Raw genomic sequence first — 20,721 nt, forward strand, 5'->3', positions numbered from 1 at the left:
CAGTATGCAAGGGCCAGGAAATAGTATCTAGTTTTGATAGTTGTCTTAATTTTCCAAAAAAAAAAAAGGGGGGGGAGGGTAGAAAACCCAGGAGCAGTGCGGTACAGTATAAACCCTAGAAGGGTAAAGGAGATTTGAATTCTGCAGTTCTAGCTCTGACATTTAAGCAAGTCTCTTTAACCACTCTGGGTCTCAATTTCCTCACCTTTAAAATGAAGATGTACAGGGTCTAAAATACCTTCCAAGTCTGAATGTAAATGAGAGTAGGTTAAAATATTTTTCTCAAGTAAAAAGAATACTGGCCAGATGTTATTTCTTTCTAAGAACCCCACCCCCACGCCCATCCAAATGAACTTAGAACAGGAAAGGAAGCATTTGTACCAAAAACAAACCAACAAGAAAAAGCATATTGACTGTTAGGGTCACAGACGCTGGAATGGAGACAGCATTGACAGGCACCTGTCATAAATAAGTGAACCTGAAGGCAATGAAGTAGATCAAGGTGCCTTCCAGCAACATTATTTAAATTATTATCTATGCTTCTTCTTACGAGAAATACTAAAAATGGCTCCCATGCATTTGGTGACAACAGTCTATACATTTTACTTGTAAGGATATGTGATAACTAGCCATTTTCAATATATGCACAGAGAAACTTTTGGCTCACAAGGTAGTTGGAATGTAAGAAAGTCCCATTTTGGTTTTATGAAGAGAATAGTGGGGGTAAAAAGAACTACAACTGATTCCAGTAAACAACCTAATTCAAAGTGTGGGAGGCAAAACTAAGTACCAAACTTATGAAAAATGTATCCCCTTGACATACCAAATTTGCCACTGAGTGTCACATTTAATAGAATGTCAATTTCCTCCGGAGCTAACCCATTCTTCCAAGCCACATTTTCCACAGTTTTCAAGTGTTCTTCCAAGGTTTTATCTTTACTCCGTGAAGTTTTAAGGGGACCTGGAAAAAGGAACCATATTAAATAGTGGGACTTTTAAAATTCTTTCAGTCTCCAGCCTCAACAATTACAATTTGGGATACTTTAAAGGAATAGCTTTATGTATAAAGTGTCTTCCTAAAAGCCCTTCAAAGCCTTTAAAATTCTAGAATGCTTAACAGCAATAGCACCTTCAGTGAGGAAAACTAAATCATGCCCTGGCATCTCTGTTCTAAACTAACTAAAAGTACTAAATTGAGACTACAAGCTGTTTCAATACTAGGGCAGAGGTTCCCAAACTTTGAAATCACCTAAGGAGCCTTTAAATCCCGATGCCCAGGCTGCATCCCATACCGATAAAATCAGATTGTCTAAGAGTGGGTGCCAGGCGTCAGTATGTTTTAAAGATTCTCGGGTAATTCCAACATGCAGCAGTTTGGAAACCACTCTGCCAGGGATGTGCTTTGCTGTTGTATACCTAGTACCTAGCATACCAATATGTAGTAAGAGCTCAATAAATGTCTATTAAAAAGACAAGAGCATGAATGAGCAAAAAAATACTTTCCTTTAAAATTCCTTAACAAAAAAGTCTAGAATATTTTGACAGAAATAGGACTTTCGCAAGGAAAACCATCTGCCTTACCTTTCTCAAAGTATCTCACTGCTATTTGCAGAGCATCTTCTGCTTGCTCATCAGCATCAGCATGTTCAGAATCTTTCACTGGGCTGTTCTGTCCATGTTTCGAGATGCTCTTTGAGTTGCTTAGGTCCTCCTTCAGTTTCCAGGCCAAGAGATTAGTCTGATTACTATTACTCCGTCGTGCCGTTCTCTTTGGTGTCTGAGAGTTCTTAACTCTCTTTTGAGCTGACATTACTGCACATGTTCTATATAGAAATAAGTGTCATTACCATTAATCAACCAAACTGTCCCTTTTTACTCCACAAAGACAGGGACCTTACCTGACTGTATTCCACACATTTACAACATAGTACCTAACATAAAACAAGTACACACACACATACACACACAAAAACCTGACAAAAATCTGGGCAACAAAACCAATAGGTTAACTTTCTCAGAAAGCCCTTGACCTAAATAGAAATAGAGAAAAACAACTGTCCAAGGTAATACTGACAGGCTGAACTGGCCTTCCTGGAGGGAAATAAAACAGTAAAAGTACAGGTAACACAGCAAGTTCCCTTAAAATGGCTATATCGCATAAGGGAATTCAAAACTAAGCCATCCCATGAATTCAATCTTACTTTCTCCAATCCCTCCTTGATTTTGCTTTTTATCTTTTATGCTCCCAACTTTGTCAGTGCTAAGTTAAAACTGCATAGCTCAAAAGTCAAACTAGTGGCAAACTAAGGATTTTTTGAACAGAAAAGTTCCCCATTAACTAATTCACTTTTTCAATAAATAATTACTGAACATCACCTATATGCCAAGTCCATCATCTATATGCCAGGGATAAGACAATAGTCAAGGTCTCTGATCTCATGAAACTTATGGGGTTGAGGAGGAGTGTGAGAGTCAATAAATAAGTATATAGCTAATATTGAATATAATACACAGTGATGTGATAGAAATGAGCAGGGGTGAGAAGCTACTTTGGAACAAGTGTTCAGAGAAAGCCTCCCTGATTGACCTTTAAACTGACTTTTGCATGCCAGGAAGGAACCAGCTATGTGAAGATATGCTGGAAGAGTATCTCATAGAGAGGAAAGAGGAAGACTTGCTAAGACCTTAAAGCAAGAGCTTTGTGTGTCAGAAAAACAGCACCAACACCAGTGGGGTTTGGTAGAGGTAGTGACATGAAAGAGGCAGAGGGCAGTGGGAGATGAAGTCAGAAAGGCAGCCAGGGACTCCATACAGGGACCTGTAGGCCAGAGTAAGGAATTTGGATTTTAAGTGTCATGGCAACACTGGGGAAGGGAGGAGTGTTAGGAGAGGGGAGTGATACCATCTGATCTGTGTGTTACGACCATTTTAGCTGCAGTGTGAAGAACAGAATGTAAGGCGTCAAGGAGTGAGGCAGAGCAATTCTGGATTGCAAAGTCCAGAACAGATATAACCGTAGCCTGAACTAGATCTACTGTACAGCAGTGGAAAAGGTAAAAAACGATTGTATTTGTGATGTGATCTGGAGGTAGGTTGTGCAAGGCCTGATAAAATCCTGGATGTAGGGAGGAGGAAAAGAGAGGAACCCAGAGGACTTCTAAATGTTTCATTTCAAATGACAAAAACAAAGGGAATGGTCCAAATGCCGCTCAGTGCCACCTCCCCAGAACAGATGAGGCCGCAGCAGGAGAGCAATATGCCTGTCTAACCCAGCGGGAGGTTCCGGGTTCCGAGTTGTTTCTTGGGTTCCTACCAAAGAAAGGCTGGCGAGCAATTTTTGACCCCCCTGCCCCCGGTCTACCGGTCCAGTAGCTTCCCAAGACTCCCCCGCAGCACCCCCTCCCTGGGCTGGGGGAAAACCCGACCCCAGCCACATCTTGCAGGACAGTCCTGCTCCGAAGTCAAGGAGATCCGCTTCGATCTCGGAGCCCCCCCCTTGCACGCGGTATTGAAAAGCGCCTTACCCTAATACAGTCCTCGGCGCCCGGACCTCCAGAGCTCAAACATCCCCGTCCAGGATTCAAATGGGCGGGCCCCGCCCTGCGCATGCTCTTCCGAGGGGACGCGGGAGGCGGCCCGGCCGGGCGGCGCGCTCCGCTGAAGCCTGATTGGCTGGGTTGCGGCTCGGCGGCGCCGGGCGCGCGCGCGCGCGCGCGCGCGCGCGCGCTGACGCCGACGCGAACCCGATTCCGTTCCGTCGCTCGCCCCACCCTCCCCGCCCCCGGGACGGGCGCCGAGTGGGCCGTTGCGGCGGGAGCCGGCTGATTGGCTGGCGCTCCCTCTGCCCTAATCAGGCTCGCGTTCCTGCTCCTGCGTAAAACGGCTCCGCGCCCGAATTCTTTAATTTAACAAGGTTAAATTATACTGATCGTTTTCGCACAGATCCGCCCCAAATGTCGGGATTTGGTGGGAAAATGTGAAACGGCAAAGTTGGCAGTAGAGACTGCCTCCCATGCTGGGCAAGGGACGTAGATGAAAGGATCTGTGACTTCTAAAGCTGTCATTTTTCCCCATGTGAAAGTAGGAGGAGGGAAGGCAAAAAAGGCTGGATCTGCCCTCCTTTTACTGAGCCAGATGTGGCACCTTGCCCGTAACCAGCCAGTCTAGAAGTAAAGATTCCTAACTTTGAGGAGGGATGGACCTTAAAAGAAATTGGCTAAAACAGCAACAAGAGGTTAGTGTGAGACCTGAGCTTAGTCCCTAGTTTAATCTCTTACTAAAGTAGAAATCCGAGAGGAAAAATAGAAATTTAACAGCTCTGGCTGATTTTTTTAGGCCAAAACATACCTATAACCTGTAGACAAAACTGTAGGAGGAAACTTGGCTATCTCAGGGAGAGATGAAGAATCAGAGATTAAGTTGATATATTTGGGAGACTACAGCAGACATGACTATTTACCACATTTTATATTTGCATGGTTTTTCAGAGCGCTTTCATGAACCCTTATTTAAACATACATGATAAATAAGTGTTCAATATTTTCATGGTAGCTGCCCTTTGTTTTCTACTAAAACTGAACATTTCTCAAGAGGCATTTTAATCATTTCATAGGCTCGATTGTAAATTGGAAGGGATTTTAAGCCTTCAATCCCCTTCTTTGTAGATGATGAAACTGGGGCCTTGAGTGGTGAAAAAATTTGGATAATGTGACAAGCCTGTGGCACTGGAGATTATGCCACTTTCTGGACACATATAGTGAGAGAAACTGGTTCACCTTTATTTAATATACCTGCAATTTTCTCTGAAATCATTCTTCCACCTTCCCTTGGCATCACCTAATGAAGCAGAATTTCCCAAACCTGGAAATTGCATTGAGATCCTAATTTCCATCTTTTTAAAAATATATCTTTATTGATTTCAGAGAAAGGGAGAGGGAGAGAGAGAGAGAGAGATAGAAACATCAATGATGAGAGAGTCATTGATCAGCTGCCTCCTGCACGCTCCCCACTGGGGATCGAGTCCCAAATCCAGGCATGTGCCCTGACCTGGAATGGAACCGCATTCTCCTGGATCATAGGTCGATGCTCAGTGGCGGAGCCATGCTGGGCGGGCTATAGCTTTCTCTCTTATGTGCTGACATCACAGAGGTGTGGAGGAACTTAAATGAGATTGGAAAGTTGGTAATCTCATTAGTGTATTAAGTGATTATACTCCCCATTTTCTTTCTTCTCCCTGATCCAGACAAAAAAAAAAAAAAAAAGAGCCTGAATCCCTTGATATGACCCTTGCTTTCCAGATTTTCATTATTTGTCCCAACAGTTTCCTCCAAATTTCAAAATTTTTTATTTTGAAATAATGAGAGAAATAAGACAGAGAGGTATCAATTAAGGAGAAGAGTGACATTGAAGAAATACAATAATCTTACTCCACACACAAAACAGCCCCACCCCTTCCCCCATCCCTGGCACATATTAAAACCATCAAAGCACATCTAACAAGGAGAAACATCAGTATGTAATGAAGAAAGCAAATTTTCATCCTGCTGGATCCAACTAACCCATATCAAATGTCCTTCCCCCAGCTAAACTCCACCCACCAGAATGATAAAGAAGTGTAGAGACAACCTTGGGGGTAACTTAGATTTCTGTTTACACTAGCAACGGTCAGTGAAGGTTCAATAGGAGTAGTGAATCTATCTGGCATGGAAACACTGGGTACAGCTCTTCAGTCAAATTTCACATGATTTAAGAGAACAGTTTGAGATTCACAGACTTCTAACAGGACTAATCCCTGCTCCCTCAACCACAACAGTGGAGAAGCTGCCAAGTTCTGATTAGCTGCTGAGAATAGTGGAAGTGAGGAAGTGAGGCTTAAGGAAAAAAAGTAAAATAAATTTACTGCTTCAGTTTCAAACTGTGAGTAAAAGAGTTTAGTAGGTTGGGTTTGGACAAAAGCAAGGTGAAACTTCCAATTTCATCACTTGAATTAGATTATCTATTGAATGCATATATTCCTTATTTTAATTAAACTCAATATGGAGTATTTAAAATTTAGACAACTGTTAAAACTAGAGGCTAATTAATTTTATGTATAACTCATTGCCTCAAATTGAAGAAACTTTTTCTTAAAGTGGTAGGTTTTTCAGTTTAATCTATCAAGGGATTCCCCATCCCATGAGAATACATCACTTGTTTTATACCAAAAGTTGGATTCTCTTTATAGGAGGCTTATTTTATTCTGTCTTCACTAGACTCAGTCTATAAAGGGAAGGATACCTATGCAGGATTAGTTCAAGATCAGAGCCTTCTCCTCCGCATGTGCATGCACACACACAGTAAATACATTTTCCCAGACATACAGTCTCACAGTCACATGCTTGCTGGAGTCCATCTCACAAAAACACTTCAATAGCTAGCCATATACATGTACATGCAGCAAGATGTGAGAGTTGCCCCAGAGTAATTAAAGGTGGTGCACATATGTCTAAGTGGGGAGGTCATTTTAGGGTATAGATGTACACAAGCCAACAGGGCCATTAACTTGTAGGTTATATTTTTCCCTTTCCCCCATGATAAATAATTCAAATGGAAAACACACACTAACATCTTCCTGGGTGTCATGGAAGCAACTGCCTGGAAGGTCCACTTTTTGCACATCCGCTTTCCTATGACAACTTCATTTTGCCCTGAGGGGCCTTCTCATATAAGGAGGGCTGCTCCTCCCCTTTCCCCGCATTTCCCATGTTCCCCATGGGAGAGGACTTCTTCTCAGAAGACCGGTCTTCAGGCTTTCGGGCAATCAGCAGGCGGCAGGTGAGCAGGATTCCAAACACCAGGGCATGGGCATAGCGTTTGAGAGGATCACCGACTAGCTGATGGAAGAAGAGCACAACCAACACCAGCAAAAGCAGGAAGAAGTTGGCCACATCTTTGGGACGTCCAGGCACAAGGGTCATGACAATGCCACAAGCCACCTCAAGAGCACCAATACTTTTACGGAGGAGAATGGAATTGATCCCCATTTTCTTCAGCAGAGGAAGGGCTCGGACATAGGTCTTGTAAGCACGTTTCTAGAGTGGAATACCATAAAGAAATCACAGCATTAACTATGATTTTAACATCAGAATGCAGAAAACACAAGCAAGGTCCTCCTTCCCAACCATTCCCTTTCCACACCAGCCAAGGGTGTTCCATTTTTTACTGTTCCCCTAAATAAAAGCCATGTAATTAAGATAAGAAAAAACAAAAGCTAGCAATCTGCTGAGATCCTTATGATTTAAATGATTTAAACCTTAGTAACAGCACGGAAGGTAAGAGAATTTGGCTTTATAGTTTAGCTTTTTTCTGATGATAAATCATAAACAACATTAAGAATGTAAAAGAAAATTCATCAGGCCCATGAAAACTGGTACAGATTAGCCACATCCACATTTTCTAGTGCCTGCCTTGTCCAAACCCAGATGCATATGAGTATCAACATAAATGAAACAAGGCAAGGCACAGTATGGTAAAGCCTCACTAATTTGGTCTTCCCTAATTCAGAATCTGTGATAATTCAGGAACTTCAGCTGAGCTGGAGTTTATATTTGTGACATTGTTAAAAAAAAAAAGGTGTGTGGTAAGCAAGTAGAAAATTAAAATGTATGCACATGTGAGCCCCTTGCGTATCTTTAAAATACAGTAAGACAAAAATCATTCTCATGGTTACTGAGATAAATCCCCAGGCCTTTATAAGACACTCCTTTGATTAGCCTGGTTTAACTTCATTAATTTTAATTCAACAAATATTTATTGAACACCTACTATGGATTATTCGATGAAGATATACGGATGAATAAGACAGGGTCAAGAAGCTCTTGGTCTAGTGGGGGAAAGAGATACATAAAGAGCATTATAAAGCAGCATGGTTAGTGGTATATAATAGAGGTCTGTACAGTGTCTAATTGTAGCCCAAAGGGAGACATCATAAGACAGAGGAGGGAGTCACTGGATATATTACAAAGTAATAGAATTACATTGACCTTAGAGTAATAGATAATCATATTTTTCAATATTCAGAGTGGCCTGATCCTCATTTTGGAGTAAATTGATGAGATTTCATTAAGTGTCTTATTGGGTTGGCCCACTGCTTTGTTTTCATTAAGTATCCATTAGTTCATTCAATATTTATTGTCTCCTTATGCTAGGCACTGGACTAGGCACTCTGGATACAGATTTCAGCTTGAGTCTATAAGAGGAAGAAGAGTTATGCAAATATATAAGTGCAATAAAATATTGTGGATGCTGAATAAAATTATGTAAATGGGTACAGTGGAGGTACACCAGAGGGAATGGTCAAGTCTTCCTAGATGGAGACTGAGAAAAGCTAGAGTTGAATCTTAAAAGAACAATTGTTTGCAAGATCAATAAAGAAAGTGTGTTGCAGGCAGGTGAAGCTAGATGAGCAAAGGCCCTAAAAGCCGAGCTAGACTGGTGTGTTGTGAATACTGCCCCATTCAGCATAGTTTGGGGGAGGGAGAGGAGAAATCAAATCAGGGAGATAGATATAAATCAAATCACATATGTTGTGTTGTAGAACTGTACTTTACCCTATAATCCAGGGGGAGCAACATAATTTGCTTTATAAGGAAGCTGCCTCTGGAAATAATGTGGAGGATAGATAGGGAGAAGTATACCTGGAAACAAGGAAACCAGGTGAGAGACCTGGACTAGAGTAATGACAGTAAGGATAGAGGGAAGGGAACAGAATCAAGGATACTTTGAATGAAAAATCAACAGGCGTTGATGTCTAATTGGATGTGAACACTGAGGGAAAGAGAGGTCAAGAAAGATTCTCTGGTCTTTGGCTTGGGTGCCTGGATAAAAGTTTGGGAATGCACATAGAAGAACTGGTTGGGGGTGGCAGAGGGCAGGAAGGAGTGAAGAATTCAATTTGGGTTTTTCTGAGTTGAATTATCTCTAAGACATGTAAGTGGAGATATTTGGTAGGTAGTCAGTAAGAGAGGCCTGGGGTAAAAATGCAGAATGGATAGTCATCAGTATCTCCAGGTAGAATGTATACAGTGGGAAAAATTGTGTGGCACACATTTAAGAAATAGGGAGAGGAAAAGAGTCCACAAAGTAGACAGAAGAAAGTGTGGCCAGAAAAGTATGAGGAAAACTACCAGAGACAGGGTTATGGGGGCAAAAAGGAGTTTTAAGAAGAGATTAGTCAAACAAACATCCAGAAGTAGAATTGCTAGGTCATATGGTAGTTCTATTTTAATTTTTTGAGCAATCTTCATACTGTTTTCCATAGTGGCTGAACCAATTTACAGTCCTACCACCATCAGTGCATAAGGGTTCCTTTTTCTCCACATCCTCACCAACAAAATGAAAACACTAATTTGAGAAGGTATATGCACCCCTATGTTCATTTATAATAGCCAAGATATGGAAGCAACCTACGTGTCCATTGATAGATGAATGGATAAAGATGTCACATTCTCTCTCTCTCTCTCTCTCATACTGAAATATTACTCAACAATATAAAGGAATGAAATCTTTCCATTTGAGACAACATGGATGGACCTAGAGGGTATTATGCTAAGTGAAATAAATCAGACAGAGAAAGACAAATACCATATGATTTCACTTATATGTGGAACGGAAACAGACTCATAGACACAGAGAACAACGGTTGCCAGAGGGGAGGGGGTAGGAGGACGGATGAAAAAGGTGAAGGAAAATAAGAGGTACAAACTTCTAGCTAAATAAGTAGGCCACAGGAATGTAGTGTATAGAACAAGGAATATAGTCAATAATATTGTTAATATCTGTACAGTGAGACATGTTTACTAGACTTATCATGGTGATCACATTGTAAGGTATATAAATGTAGAATCACTATGTTGTATACCTGAAACTAATATAATACTGTATGCCAACAATACTTTAATAATTCAAAAAAATAAAATAGAAAAAAAAAGACAATAGTCAAAAGCACCAGATGCAAGATAAGTATTATAAGAATTGGGCAGAAAGCCAACTTGACCTCTCAAAAGCATCTGGCACTTAGAACAGTGTTCACACTCTCTAGGTTTGGAACAAATGTTGAGTCATTTCTCTCACTTCTGGACAAGTGAATGCACCCTTATTTCATGGATTAATTATCATGAGTGGCACAAGAAAATTCCCTATGAGGACTATTAAAAGACTGATGGTTAAGTGAAAAAAGCATGGGTTTGGATTCAAACAGACTTGGATTCAAATCCCATCTCTGCCACTTTTTAGTTGCGTGTCCATAGACAAATTATTTAACCTCTTTGAGCCTAATTTTCCGTAGCAGCACTGTGACTAAGGTGAAGTAAGTGAGGCTATTTGCCATGAATACATTTAAGAGGGTACCAAAAATGCTCATTGATCAAATAAATAATATCCAAGACAAACAAAATGTCAAAATTTTAAATAAAAGCAGGATCAAACTCTGCACTTGTACAACCCTGCCTCACTCATCCCTTCCTGATCCCATTCCTGTCAGGTCCTGTCTTTATTTAAAATTTCACCTTACCCTAGTCCTTACCCTGTTCCTGAGCATGTAAGGGAATACAAAATGTTAGTCACTCTTCCTTCCTCTTTCCATCTTAGTTTAAATTGAGGATTTTCAGAGAGAAAGTTGGAGAGAAGGTGACTAGTAGGCAGAGTAAAACCCTGGGCTGAACTGAGCCAGGCCCAAGTGGAGCAGAATAGAGCTGAGGGTTAGGTCACTTGGTGGTGGGGAGAAGTTTGCCCATTCCCTCTCACTATTAATCTAGATGCCACCTGCCCACTCTCTTCCCCTTTGCACTATGGTGATGGTAGCAGGGGGACATTAGGAAAGAAATCTAGACCCAAGAGACTTGCTTAACTTTTAAATAAAGAGCATTTCTAATTAGTAACACAAAGTTTCCCAAGAGGCAATTCCAAAATCCTAAGTGTAAGCTTCTGACATGATGAACACAGGAGGGAAGAAGAGCTTCTTACCATCATTTTAGAACCAAGTCTTCCAGATGCTTCTGAAAAGTGCTTCTTTTTTGGTTAGGGCTAACCACCCATTATTCAAGAATAGATTCTGATCTATACCATAGTGGAATCTGTAGCTGAGGCCAAATTTAGGGCCTTTAAATCAAATTCCTATGACTTCAGTGATCTTTTTTCTCTCCATTTGGTGTAACTCTATATTACCTTTTCAGTGGTTTATCTAACCTCTTAAACTGCAGCTGTGGATATTTTTATGCAGCTGTTGCCTCTTTCTTTCCTCTTTTTCTCAAGAAGAAACTGCATGTGGATAAGCCATGTCATCACATCTTTAGTTCAAAGCTGAGTAGGTACAGAAAGCATCTATTCTCCAGGACTCCAGACAGGGAAGGCTTAATTTATTAGAAATAGAACTAAGCTTAGATGAGGTCTTGACAGCATAGGAAGCTTTTTATTCTTTCTTCTGTGGAGTAGGATGGAGACATCAAAAGATTGCGTCTCTTCAATGTTTAGTCCAGGCCATCTCAGTTCTAATAGTAAGAATAAAGAGAGTTGACTGAGGGACTCTCCCCAAAGGCTCTTGCAATTCACTTTGTTAGGTCTGTTTCCTTTCCATTGCAATGACCCAGACCCTGTAATCACAGTTTCCTTTTAGGGAAAGGAAGCAGGAAAGAGGATGTTTCAAATCCCTTAATCAAAGCAATCATTCAGCAACATCCTTGGACTGGGATTCGTAAGATAAGCTAAATTCCAGTTTTCCTTTTGTCCTTAAATTACTTGGAGGAAATTACTAAGTATTTTATTACCTCAATTTCCTCTTTTGTAAATTATATTAGTATTTTGGAGATTTAGTCAAAGAATCATAGCATCATAGCATCAACCAAGGGCCACAGGCACACATTTTATCATTAATGAACTACACCATTAGAAATCCATAAGCTTGCAAGCCACAGTAACTATTTTAATGATAATAGTGTTGAATCCAGCTGGTCCATTCTTGTGGTATGAGGAGATATGATTCAGACATGAGTCAAAAGCATATGGAGTTTTTATTTAGTCATACCTTTTTTGTTATTTATTCTTCACAATACCCCAGGGTCCATGATCTCATATTAATGACCTTAAACATGAACAGCTCAAAGCTGTCTAATAATATTCATTTTTTATTACAATTAATAACAGATCCAAGTCAGATATCAAGATAAAGCGGGAACAGAAGGCAAGTGTTTTGGTCCACTTTAGTTTACTTATGCCAATTAAGTAAAAGAAAAAATAATTTGGCTGATATACTGCATCATCCCATTTATATAATGGTCTAAAGCAGATAACACTAACTTATATTGTTAGAAGTCAGTATACCAATTACCCTTAGGGAGGTAGTAATTTGAAGGGGCCATAAGGGGAGTTTCCGAGGTACTGGTTATGTTCTGTTTCTTGATATGGGTGCCGGTTACACAGGAGTGTTCTAAAAATTCCTTGCACTGTTTACTTAATGTGCACATTTCAGTATGTATGTTATACTTCAATAAAATTTACAGAGGAAAAACTATATGAAAGCAGAAGAAGGTACTGACAAAAAAAAAATCTCATACATATCATTAAATACTTCTCAAAGCCCATACAATGTACAACACAAATTGTGAACCTAAAAGAGGACTATGGACTTTAGTTAATAATAATGTATTTATATTGGCTCATCAATTGTAACAAATGTACCACACTAATGCAAGATATTAATAATAGGGGAAAATAGGGGGGAGGGGGTATGTGGGAACTCTGTACTTTCTGTTCAGTTTCTCTGTAACTTACAACTGCCCTCCCCAAAATAAAGTTCATTAATTTTTTTAAAATCTCAGTTTGGTTACTGTCTTACACCATAAAGCCTACATAAGTGCTGCAAAATTTACTAACTCAAGTATGATTTCCCTGAATTTCTGGGAAATCACCTTTAAGCACTAAATATAATATATAATATATTATATAATATATAATATTATATAGAAATGTAATATATAATCACTGTCATATAATGCTCATCTAAAGAGATTGCTGGGAAAACCTGGTCCTACTAACAAAGGTGGATCCCTCCTTGATTGCATTTTAGGGCAAAAGAGTCTGATTTCTACTGTCAATCAAAAGTCACTCTGAAGCAAGCGCAGTTGTTGGCCACTAAGAGGCTACAAACTCCCTGACATAAGTTCCAATGTAGTTTAGCTTGGGATTGCTAGCTGTGTGAACTAAGCAAAGTCACTTTACAGCTCAGGGTCACCTTCCCCTCTGAGGGAATAAACGTACTGTGCCACCTCAAAGAGCAGTCTCATCAGTGAATTACTATCTTATTGCCTAGTTGGAAAGCAATTAATGGCAGTGATTGGAAGCATTAAAGATTACCTATGGACATTAAATAAACTGCTCAAACATATCTGGAGTGTGTCCCCAGGGTTACACAAACAGGAGGGCACTTAACTATAGATAAGCATATAAATTAAGTCAACAAACATTCCTTATGAGGGGATGCAAAGAAGCAGAGACTTGCCCTGTCTTCCTGAAGGCCAAAAATCCCTTGGCTTCATTGTGACAAGATTTTTAGTGTTTTTTCGCTATTCCTATATGGCCCCTTGTGCTTACAGGATGGAACCTTTGCTATAAAGAGCTGAATACCAAATGTACAGCAAGTCAACCATTCATATTTTCCTTGCAAGTAACTGCTTAGCAGCATTTTTAATGTTCCCTCCAATTTCAAGTGAATTAATAAAGGTATTTAGTCAAGGGAGTGGTTGTCATGTTGAATTCACATGGGATTTAGAATACTCTATAACAGGAGTGGGGAACGTCCGGCCCGTTGGCTGTATCTACAGCCCTTGAAATCATTTGGTCTGGTCCTGCCAAGGCAACCACAGGTGGGACTCAAAAGTCAATAAATCTAAGAGCTTTTTTTCATAGCTAATTTTTAAGTTGATAATTTTGTATGGCCTGTGAATGATGTTATAAATATCTAAATGGCCCTTGGCAGAAAAAAGGTTCCCCATCCCTGCTCTATAATGACAACTTGCTAAATCTGGAGGAGGTATGCACACACAACATGGGCTATTCAAGAAAGTCACCTGGAAAGTCTGCATGGGATCCACTGTGCATTACCCAACAGCAAGTGTGGAGTTTTCAATATTAGCTGATTGCTTAAAGCTAGGGCAAATGAAAATAACACCTTGCTCTTCTAAATGCTTGATTTCAATCCCTTAAACTAGTCTAAATGCCTGATTTCAATCCCTCAATTTAGGAATCCACTGCATGAAATAGAATCAATCATTATTACCACCTTACTCAGAATGCCTTTGGAACACCTATCATATGCAAATACTATACCAGATGCTTCCATATGTAATCTCAGTTAATATTTACAACAACTTTCTGAGTAGATATTATTACCCTCATTTTACAGATGAGGAAACTGAGACACTAAGAGTGTTAGGATTTGAACCCAACCCTATATGACTCAAAGCTTATACCCTTCCCACTAACTTCTCCTGGCTTCCCCAGACAGGAAAGAAGTTCATAGTTATTTGTTTGGTTATTTTTTTTTAAATCCTCACCAGAGGATATTTTTTCCATTGCTTTTCAGAGAGAGTGGAAGAGAGAGAGAAACATCAATGTGAGAGGGACACATCAATTGGTTGCCTCCTGCAGGAGCCCTGACCAGGGCCAAGAATCGAGGCTGCAATCAAACTCGGGACCCTTCAGTATGCGGGCCGATGCTCTAACCACTAAGCAAAACCAGCTAGGGCTATTTGTTTTTTAGCAGTGATTCTTCAAAGAGGTGATAACACCTCAGCATTGCACTAATGGTTTTAGAACAAGAAAAAAGTGTTAGCAGAAAAGAAAAAAAATCTGAATTTGAGCCCAGCCAGTGTGGCTCAGGGTTGAGTGTTGACCTATGAAACAGAAAGTCAAAGTTTGATTCCCAGTCAGGGCTCATGCCCATGTTGTGGGCTAAATCCCCAGTAGGGGGTGTGCAGGAGGCAGCTGATTAATGACTCTCTCATCAATGATGCTTCTCTCTCTCTTCCTTCCTCTCTCTGAAAAAAAAAAAGAAAGAAAAAAAATCTGAATTTGAAAAATTGGTTTCAAAGTAAAATGAAACCCCAAGGTATGAATTGGGGCAGCTAAATTGATACAAAAATAGGAGAGAGAATGTGCAAGATATTTTTAAGAATCAGTTGTAAATTCTGACATCCAGAAAAGCAGTTGTAATCATTTAATGACTTCTCTACTGAGAGTACTGAGTCATGGACTTGGTTTCTAACATCTTCTCCAACAGCAGCTTACCCTATGATCTTGGATCAGTTATCCATTGGTAAAATAAGAATAAATAATAAAATGATAATAATAAATAATGAAAAGAAAAAACAAGTAATATTAAAACAACAACAGCAACAACAACACTTGGAGATCTTTGAAGAAAAGCCACCGCAGTCAATATAAGACTAACTCTCCCGGCCGACGTGGCTCAGCAGTTGAGCATCGACCTATGATCCAGGAGATCTTAGTTCGATTCAGGGTGAGGGCACATGCTTGGATTGCGGGCTTGATCCCCAGTAGGGGGCATGCAGGAGGCAACAGATCAATGACTCTCATCATTGATGCTTCTCTCTCTCTCTTTCCCTCTCCCTTGCTCTCTCTGAAATCAATAAAAATAAAAATTAAAAAGGCTAACTCCATCGATGCAGAGCAATCATTCCTAAATGGAAAACAGAACATCCCAGATAATCATCTCAGCTGTTCTAGGGTTGGGGTCTTGAGGGGCTGTAGCTCCCTTCTAAGAATCAAGAAATAGCTCCTAAACTGCATAATTGAGAATCAAACAGAGAAATCTGCAGGGTGGTGACCGGCCAAGACAGTGCTACAATGACTCATTCATTCACCCATCCATTCAACAAATATAAATTTAGCACCTTCTTTGTACTAGAACTGAATTTTCCCCATTTCCTATGGGTTCAGGAATAAAGCTGGGCCAGCCCAGGCACTATTCAGAGGGCCCTACCTCAGCCAGCTATCTCCAGGGGTTCAGTGCTCAATGCAGGAGAGGACCCTGGAAAAGGGCAATCTAAAAATCCCCCTCAAGCTTCATACTACTATGAAGTCTACCTTCCAGCTCGATATAGTTCTTCCACTCCCTCCAGATGCTCCTGGGCACAGAAGCACAGAATTATGCGTACACGGCGTGCGCGCACACACATATACACACGCACGCACGCACACACACACACACTGGTCCTGTACTGCTTTATTAGATTATACCTATTTAAATATGTTTCTTTGTATGATATGAAATCTTCACATTTGTTTCTTCTGCCTTTCATTAGACTGCGACAGACAGCTCCACTCCCTAGGAAGAAACCTACTATAAACCCATTTGTGGCTGCTCCTCCTCATGAGCTCCAGCCAAGCTGGTAGAAAGCTTCCCGGTGACTCCATCTTAGTTGGATTGCCTGCAGAGCCTAACACTGTACTTAGAGTGCAGCTTGGGGGGGTGGGGCGGCGCCTGGAAAGCAGCTGAGCAGGGTCTGGGGGACAGAGAGTATACTGAAGAAGGGTACTGTGTCCCTAAGGAAAGGGAAAGCTTAAAATACCTAAGGTGCACCCACAGAAACATATAAATGTATGAAAAGTAAAGAAAAGCAAGAGCATATTCATTTATTTGTAATCTAACACTACACTACTCCTGCCAAGACAAAAATGTAGTGGCATTTCCTCTCCACCTAGTCCCTCTGCCTTTGGTGGCTTCTGTTACCCCATCTCTTCACCCCTCCCTAATGCAGGCTGCCTTGGATACTCTTTTTGACCTGATTTTAATTCCATCTGGTCAAACATGTTGGGAGGAGGGGAAGGGAGAAGGAGAAATACATTAGAATTTGCCACTGGGGCTAGACCTAGGCTCTTGAGGACCATCCACCCTCCCCCATCCCAGGGTGATCCTGTGGTGAGGTAGACATGGAAAGCACCAGCTCAAACCCTGAGGCAGAAATCAGAGCCACCTGCAAACATTTCTGAGCATCTACAATTTGCCAGTCTCCAATCCACTTTCAGCTCACGTTGGGGAGCCCTGGAAGGTTCTGCAGTGGGCTCCAGGATTGCTATGTATTCCTATCAACCTGTGGGGCTATTCCTCCTTTCCAGGACCCTAAAGAAAAGTCCCTCTTGCCTCTTTTCTCTCTCCCTTCCTGTTCCTTCCCTAAGCTCCTTTCCTTCTTGACCTTGAGAGCCCAGTAATGGGCTCCCTCTTATTACTGGCAGTCTGGAAAAAAGAAAGTGAGAAGCAGGTTCCCTTCAGCTGAGGTGGGGAGATAAAGAGGCAAAGTGACCCAGGGAGAGGTCAGAGATCGAAAGTGCTGGAAACATCCCCTGTCATTTATTTCTTCATACTCCACAGCAGAGGAACAAGTCCTCTTCACGCCCAACTGGGGAGAACAGCCCAGCCCCCAGGTTGCAGAGGAGATGTTTTGGCCAGTCACCTTCTGTGATTCTAACTCTGCAGAGGGGAAGACCTGCAGAGGGCCTGGCCCTAGGCATCCATAGGAGGCAAGGTGGGGATTAAGGACTATTGCAGGAGAGAAAAGGCAGACTTCACAGATTGTGCAGACTAGCCCACAAACAAAACAAAATAAAACAAAATATCTAGCTCTCCCTTGAGAGAAGGCAAAGAAGCAAGCTCTTGGTGACCTTTATTTGGGCCAAGGCTGCTTTGTCTCAAGGATAAAAACACACACCCAGGCTGCTAGGGGAATACCATCAGCTCCCCGCCTGCTATTAGGAATACCTTTCCCGCCCCTAAAAATCGCTAGTTTTAGCAGCCCACTCTCCCCCAGCCCTTTCCCTTCTTCCCCTTTGTTCTTCCCGAAGATTAATAAACTCTCCAGCTTGCTGAACTCTTAGCTCCAAGGGAAGGAATCAGACTTGCAGACTGGTTGCCGGACTTTGGGTGTGCTGGAAGAAGGGGAGGGTTCCTGCCCAGTGACAGGTGTTAGGCACGTCTCAGCCTTTTGGGTCGCTAGGGGATTGAGGGGTACTCGCTGGGCAACCCCTCCCCCAACTGGCATTCAGTGGCTCCGGAACAGTTGCTCTCGGCATAGCCCACAAATGAAATCGCTGCTGTCCAGCTGCTTCTTCCGAGCTGCAAAGTTGTTGGGGAGACAGGAGGGTCCGGGCGGGGTAGGGGTTAAGGGGATGGGACCATTGACTAGGAAGGAAAGCAGGGGAGAGGAATTTGCTATCCCTTAGGGGTGCGTTCCTCATCGCCCATTTGCTTCACTTACCATCTCATTGTAGGCATCCTTGCTGAGCCTGGGGGTCAACTTGATAGTTCCCATAAAAACAAAGAAGAGTCCCAGGGCCACTGAGAGGGCCACGACAGTTACAGCTCTGGGGGATGCCATGGAGTCACCAAGGCAGGTCTCAACTAATCCTCTGCTTTGCGCACCCTGTGTGTCTAAAGCGCTGGCAGTTAACACAGAGGAAGCCGGAGGGACGCTGCAGAGGCAGCAGGCAGCTAGAATGACAAAGGCAGAGGAGGGAGCTCGAGAGAAAAATTGAGAGATTGAGATTCTACCTCTCTCACTACAACAATCTCTGGGTCCTAATGCCCTACGCCAGCTCCTCAATGGCCAAAAGCACAATCTCAAAGTTAAAAGAAGCCCTAAAATGAGATAGAAGCTTCATGTCTTAAATGGGCAAAAAGTAGGTTAGGCTTCAAGCTCAGTCCCTGAGCTGCCTTTAGAATGAGGGTTAGGGAAAACCTAATTTCTACCACTTTCCAGCAGGCGCACTTTTCATCTCTGTAGTCTTCTATCACTCCTTTTTTTCAACCTCTCTCATTTTCTCCCCTTTCCTTTCCCTTAGTCCTCAAAGTTTCTGTTTTCTGCAGTAGGTAGCACTCAAGGATGAAACTGCAAAGTTGTCAGATTTGATCGCTGGCAAAGAAGGCTTTGGCTTTCTCTTTCTCTTCCTCTAAAATCATTCATGGCTCCCATTGCCCAGTGGATTAACTTCAGAGTTTTAAGGTTGTCATTCAAGACCCTTGGCTTATCTTCCAATAGCTCCCACTGCCACATGCCACCCCTCATCTCCTATCTACTCATGGCCCCATACAGCCTGAGCTTTCCTGCCTCCAGTACATTCTCTTTCCCTTACTCTTCACAAACATTCGACCTTGTCTTCAATGTCACTTCCTCCATAAAGCCTTCCCTGATCCATTCCCAGCTGGATTTGTTTTCTTCCTCCTCTGATTTCCTGTAATAATAATCAATATTTATTGACTGTTTACTAAGTGCTAGACAGTATCCTTTACCTGTATTAACTAAGGTATCTTTACAGCAATACGGGTGAGCTAGGTATGGGCTCCCATTTTATGTATGGAACGTTGAAGGACAGGGAAGTTAAGTAAAGAACTTGCCCAAGAGTGTATGCTAGTAAATGGAGAGCCAGAATTCAAACGTAGACAGTCATTTCCAGAGCCTGGGTTCTTAACCATTGCTCTACTGCCTCTTCGTATAATAATTAACATCATTAGTGTGGCACTTACCTGATACTGCTTAGCATTGTGATTACACACACACACACACACACACATACACACACTCTCACCTATTTGAGAGGCAGTGTTCATTAAGGGAGACAGAACAGCCTGGAGTCAGACTCAGAAGGTCCAGGATTTAAATCCTGAGCCTCCATTTCCACATTTATGAAATACAGATGAAAATTCTGCCTCAAAGGCTTGTAAAAATTCCATGCATGTAAGTCAATTGCCTAGCAAGTGTCTAACATGTAATTCCTCGATGGATGTAGTTCTCTTCTTGCTTCTTCTGTCTTCCAAATCTACTCCACAATTAATTTAGATTATAAGCATTTAATAGGTAGGAACAACTTCTATATATCCCCCATAGTACCTAGAGCAACACCTTTTATGCACCAGGTCTTAATAAGTCTTTGTTGGGAAAAATTGATAAATTTAAATGCAAATATCCCTGGGAGTGATAATACTTTAATATTTAGCAATCCTTTATATCTTGTGGTGGAAGAATTTCAGACTCTTTTCTGATTATAATTCAACCTATAAATTACCGAGTGCCTACAATGTGCATACAAATGAATTAGACACTGTAGGAATACACAGATAAATGAGTCATAGGTCCTGTTCCCAATGGGCTTGTTGTATAGTAGAGAATAGGATTTATTAGAAAGAAGATAATTTCTTTGTACATATAAGAAAGACTGGAAATAATAAACCAAAATGAAATGTTTGTCTTCCAAATGTCCTACATTGAATATGGCAGTAAAATGGGCATTTAGGGAAGCTCATTCATATAGTTAAACAACTGATTATATATGTAATGGGAATAATACTATTCATTATAAAAATGTATAAAATACTGAATAATAAATAATATAAGGAAAAAATAATTCACAATCCCAACATGGAGAGATAAACATTGTTAATATTTTGGTCAATATTTTAATTGACCTTTTTCTTAAGTACCTCTCTATGTACAAAACAGATATAAATTCGTTTCTCAAAATTTGATCTTACTATAGAGTCAGTTTTATACCCTGCTTTTTTTCACTTGTTAGGATTTTTTTATATCTAGACTGTCTTCAAAATCACAATCTTTTCTAAAAAATATGTCTTTATTGATTTCAGAGAGAGGAAAGAAGAGGAAGAGGGAGAAATAGAAA

The 20,721-nt window shown here is 41.1% G+C and overlaps 2 protein-coding genes across 2 annotated transcripts in view; both read right to left on the reverse strand.

The window, feature by feature from the left end:
- The window catches only part of CENPI (centromere protein I), a 46,992-nt gene extending 43,393 nt beyond the window's left edge, over positions 1 to 3,599 (reverse strand). The window contains exons 1-3 of the mRNA XM_016195699.2: positions 3,525 to 3,599; positions 1,582 to 1,823; positions 824 to 961 (exon numbers count right to left, since the gene is read on the reverse strand). Coding sequence (XP_016051185.2) covers positions 824 to 961; positions 1,582 to 1,810 — 367 coding nt within the window. The 5' untranslated portion in view covers positions 1,811 to 1,823; positions 3,525 to 3,599. The remainder of the gene's footprint in view (positions 1 to 823; positions 962 to 1,581; positions 1,824 to 3,524) is intronic.
- Positions 3,600 to 4,890: 1,291 nt separating this feature from the next.
- TMEM35A (transmembrane protein 35A) lies at positions 4,891 to 18,553 on the reverse strand. Its single transcript, XM_016195698.2, has 2 exons — positions 18,306 to 18,553; positions 4,891 to 7,070 (listed from the first exon to the last, which is right to left on the reverse strand). The coding sequence occupies exons 1-2, from the start codon at positions 18,423 to 18,425 to the stop codon at positions 6,666 to 6,668; spliced, it is 525 nt and encodes a 174-aa protein (XP_016051184.1). The 5' UTR covers positions 18,426 to 18,553; the 3' UTR covers positions 4,891 to 6,665.
- Between the last annotated feature and the right edge of the window lie 2,168 nt (positions 18,554 to 20,721).

The sequence above is a fragment of the Miniopterus natalensis genome, chromosome X, assembly GCF_054644295.1.
Source record: "Miniopterus natalensis isolate mMinNat1 chromosome X, mMinNat1.hap1, whole genome shotgun sequence".
Taxonomy (NCBI): Eukaryota; Metazoa; Chordata; class Mammalia; order Chiroptera; family Miniopteridae; genus Miniopterus; species Miniopterus natalensis.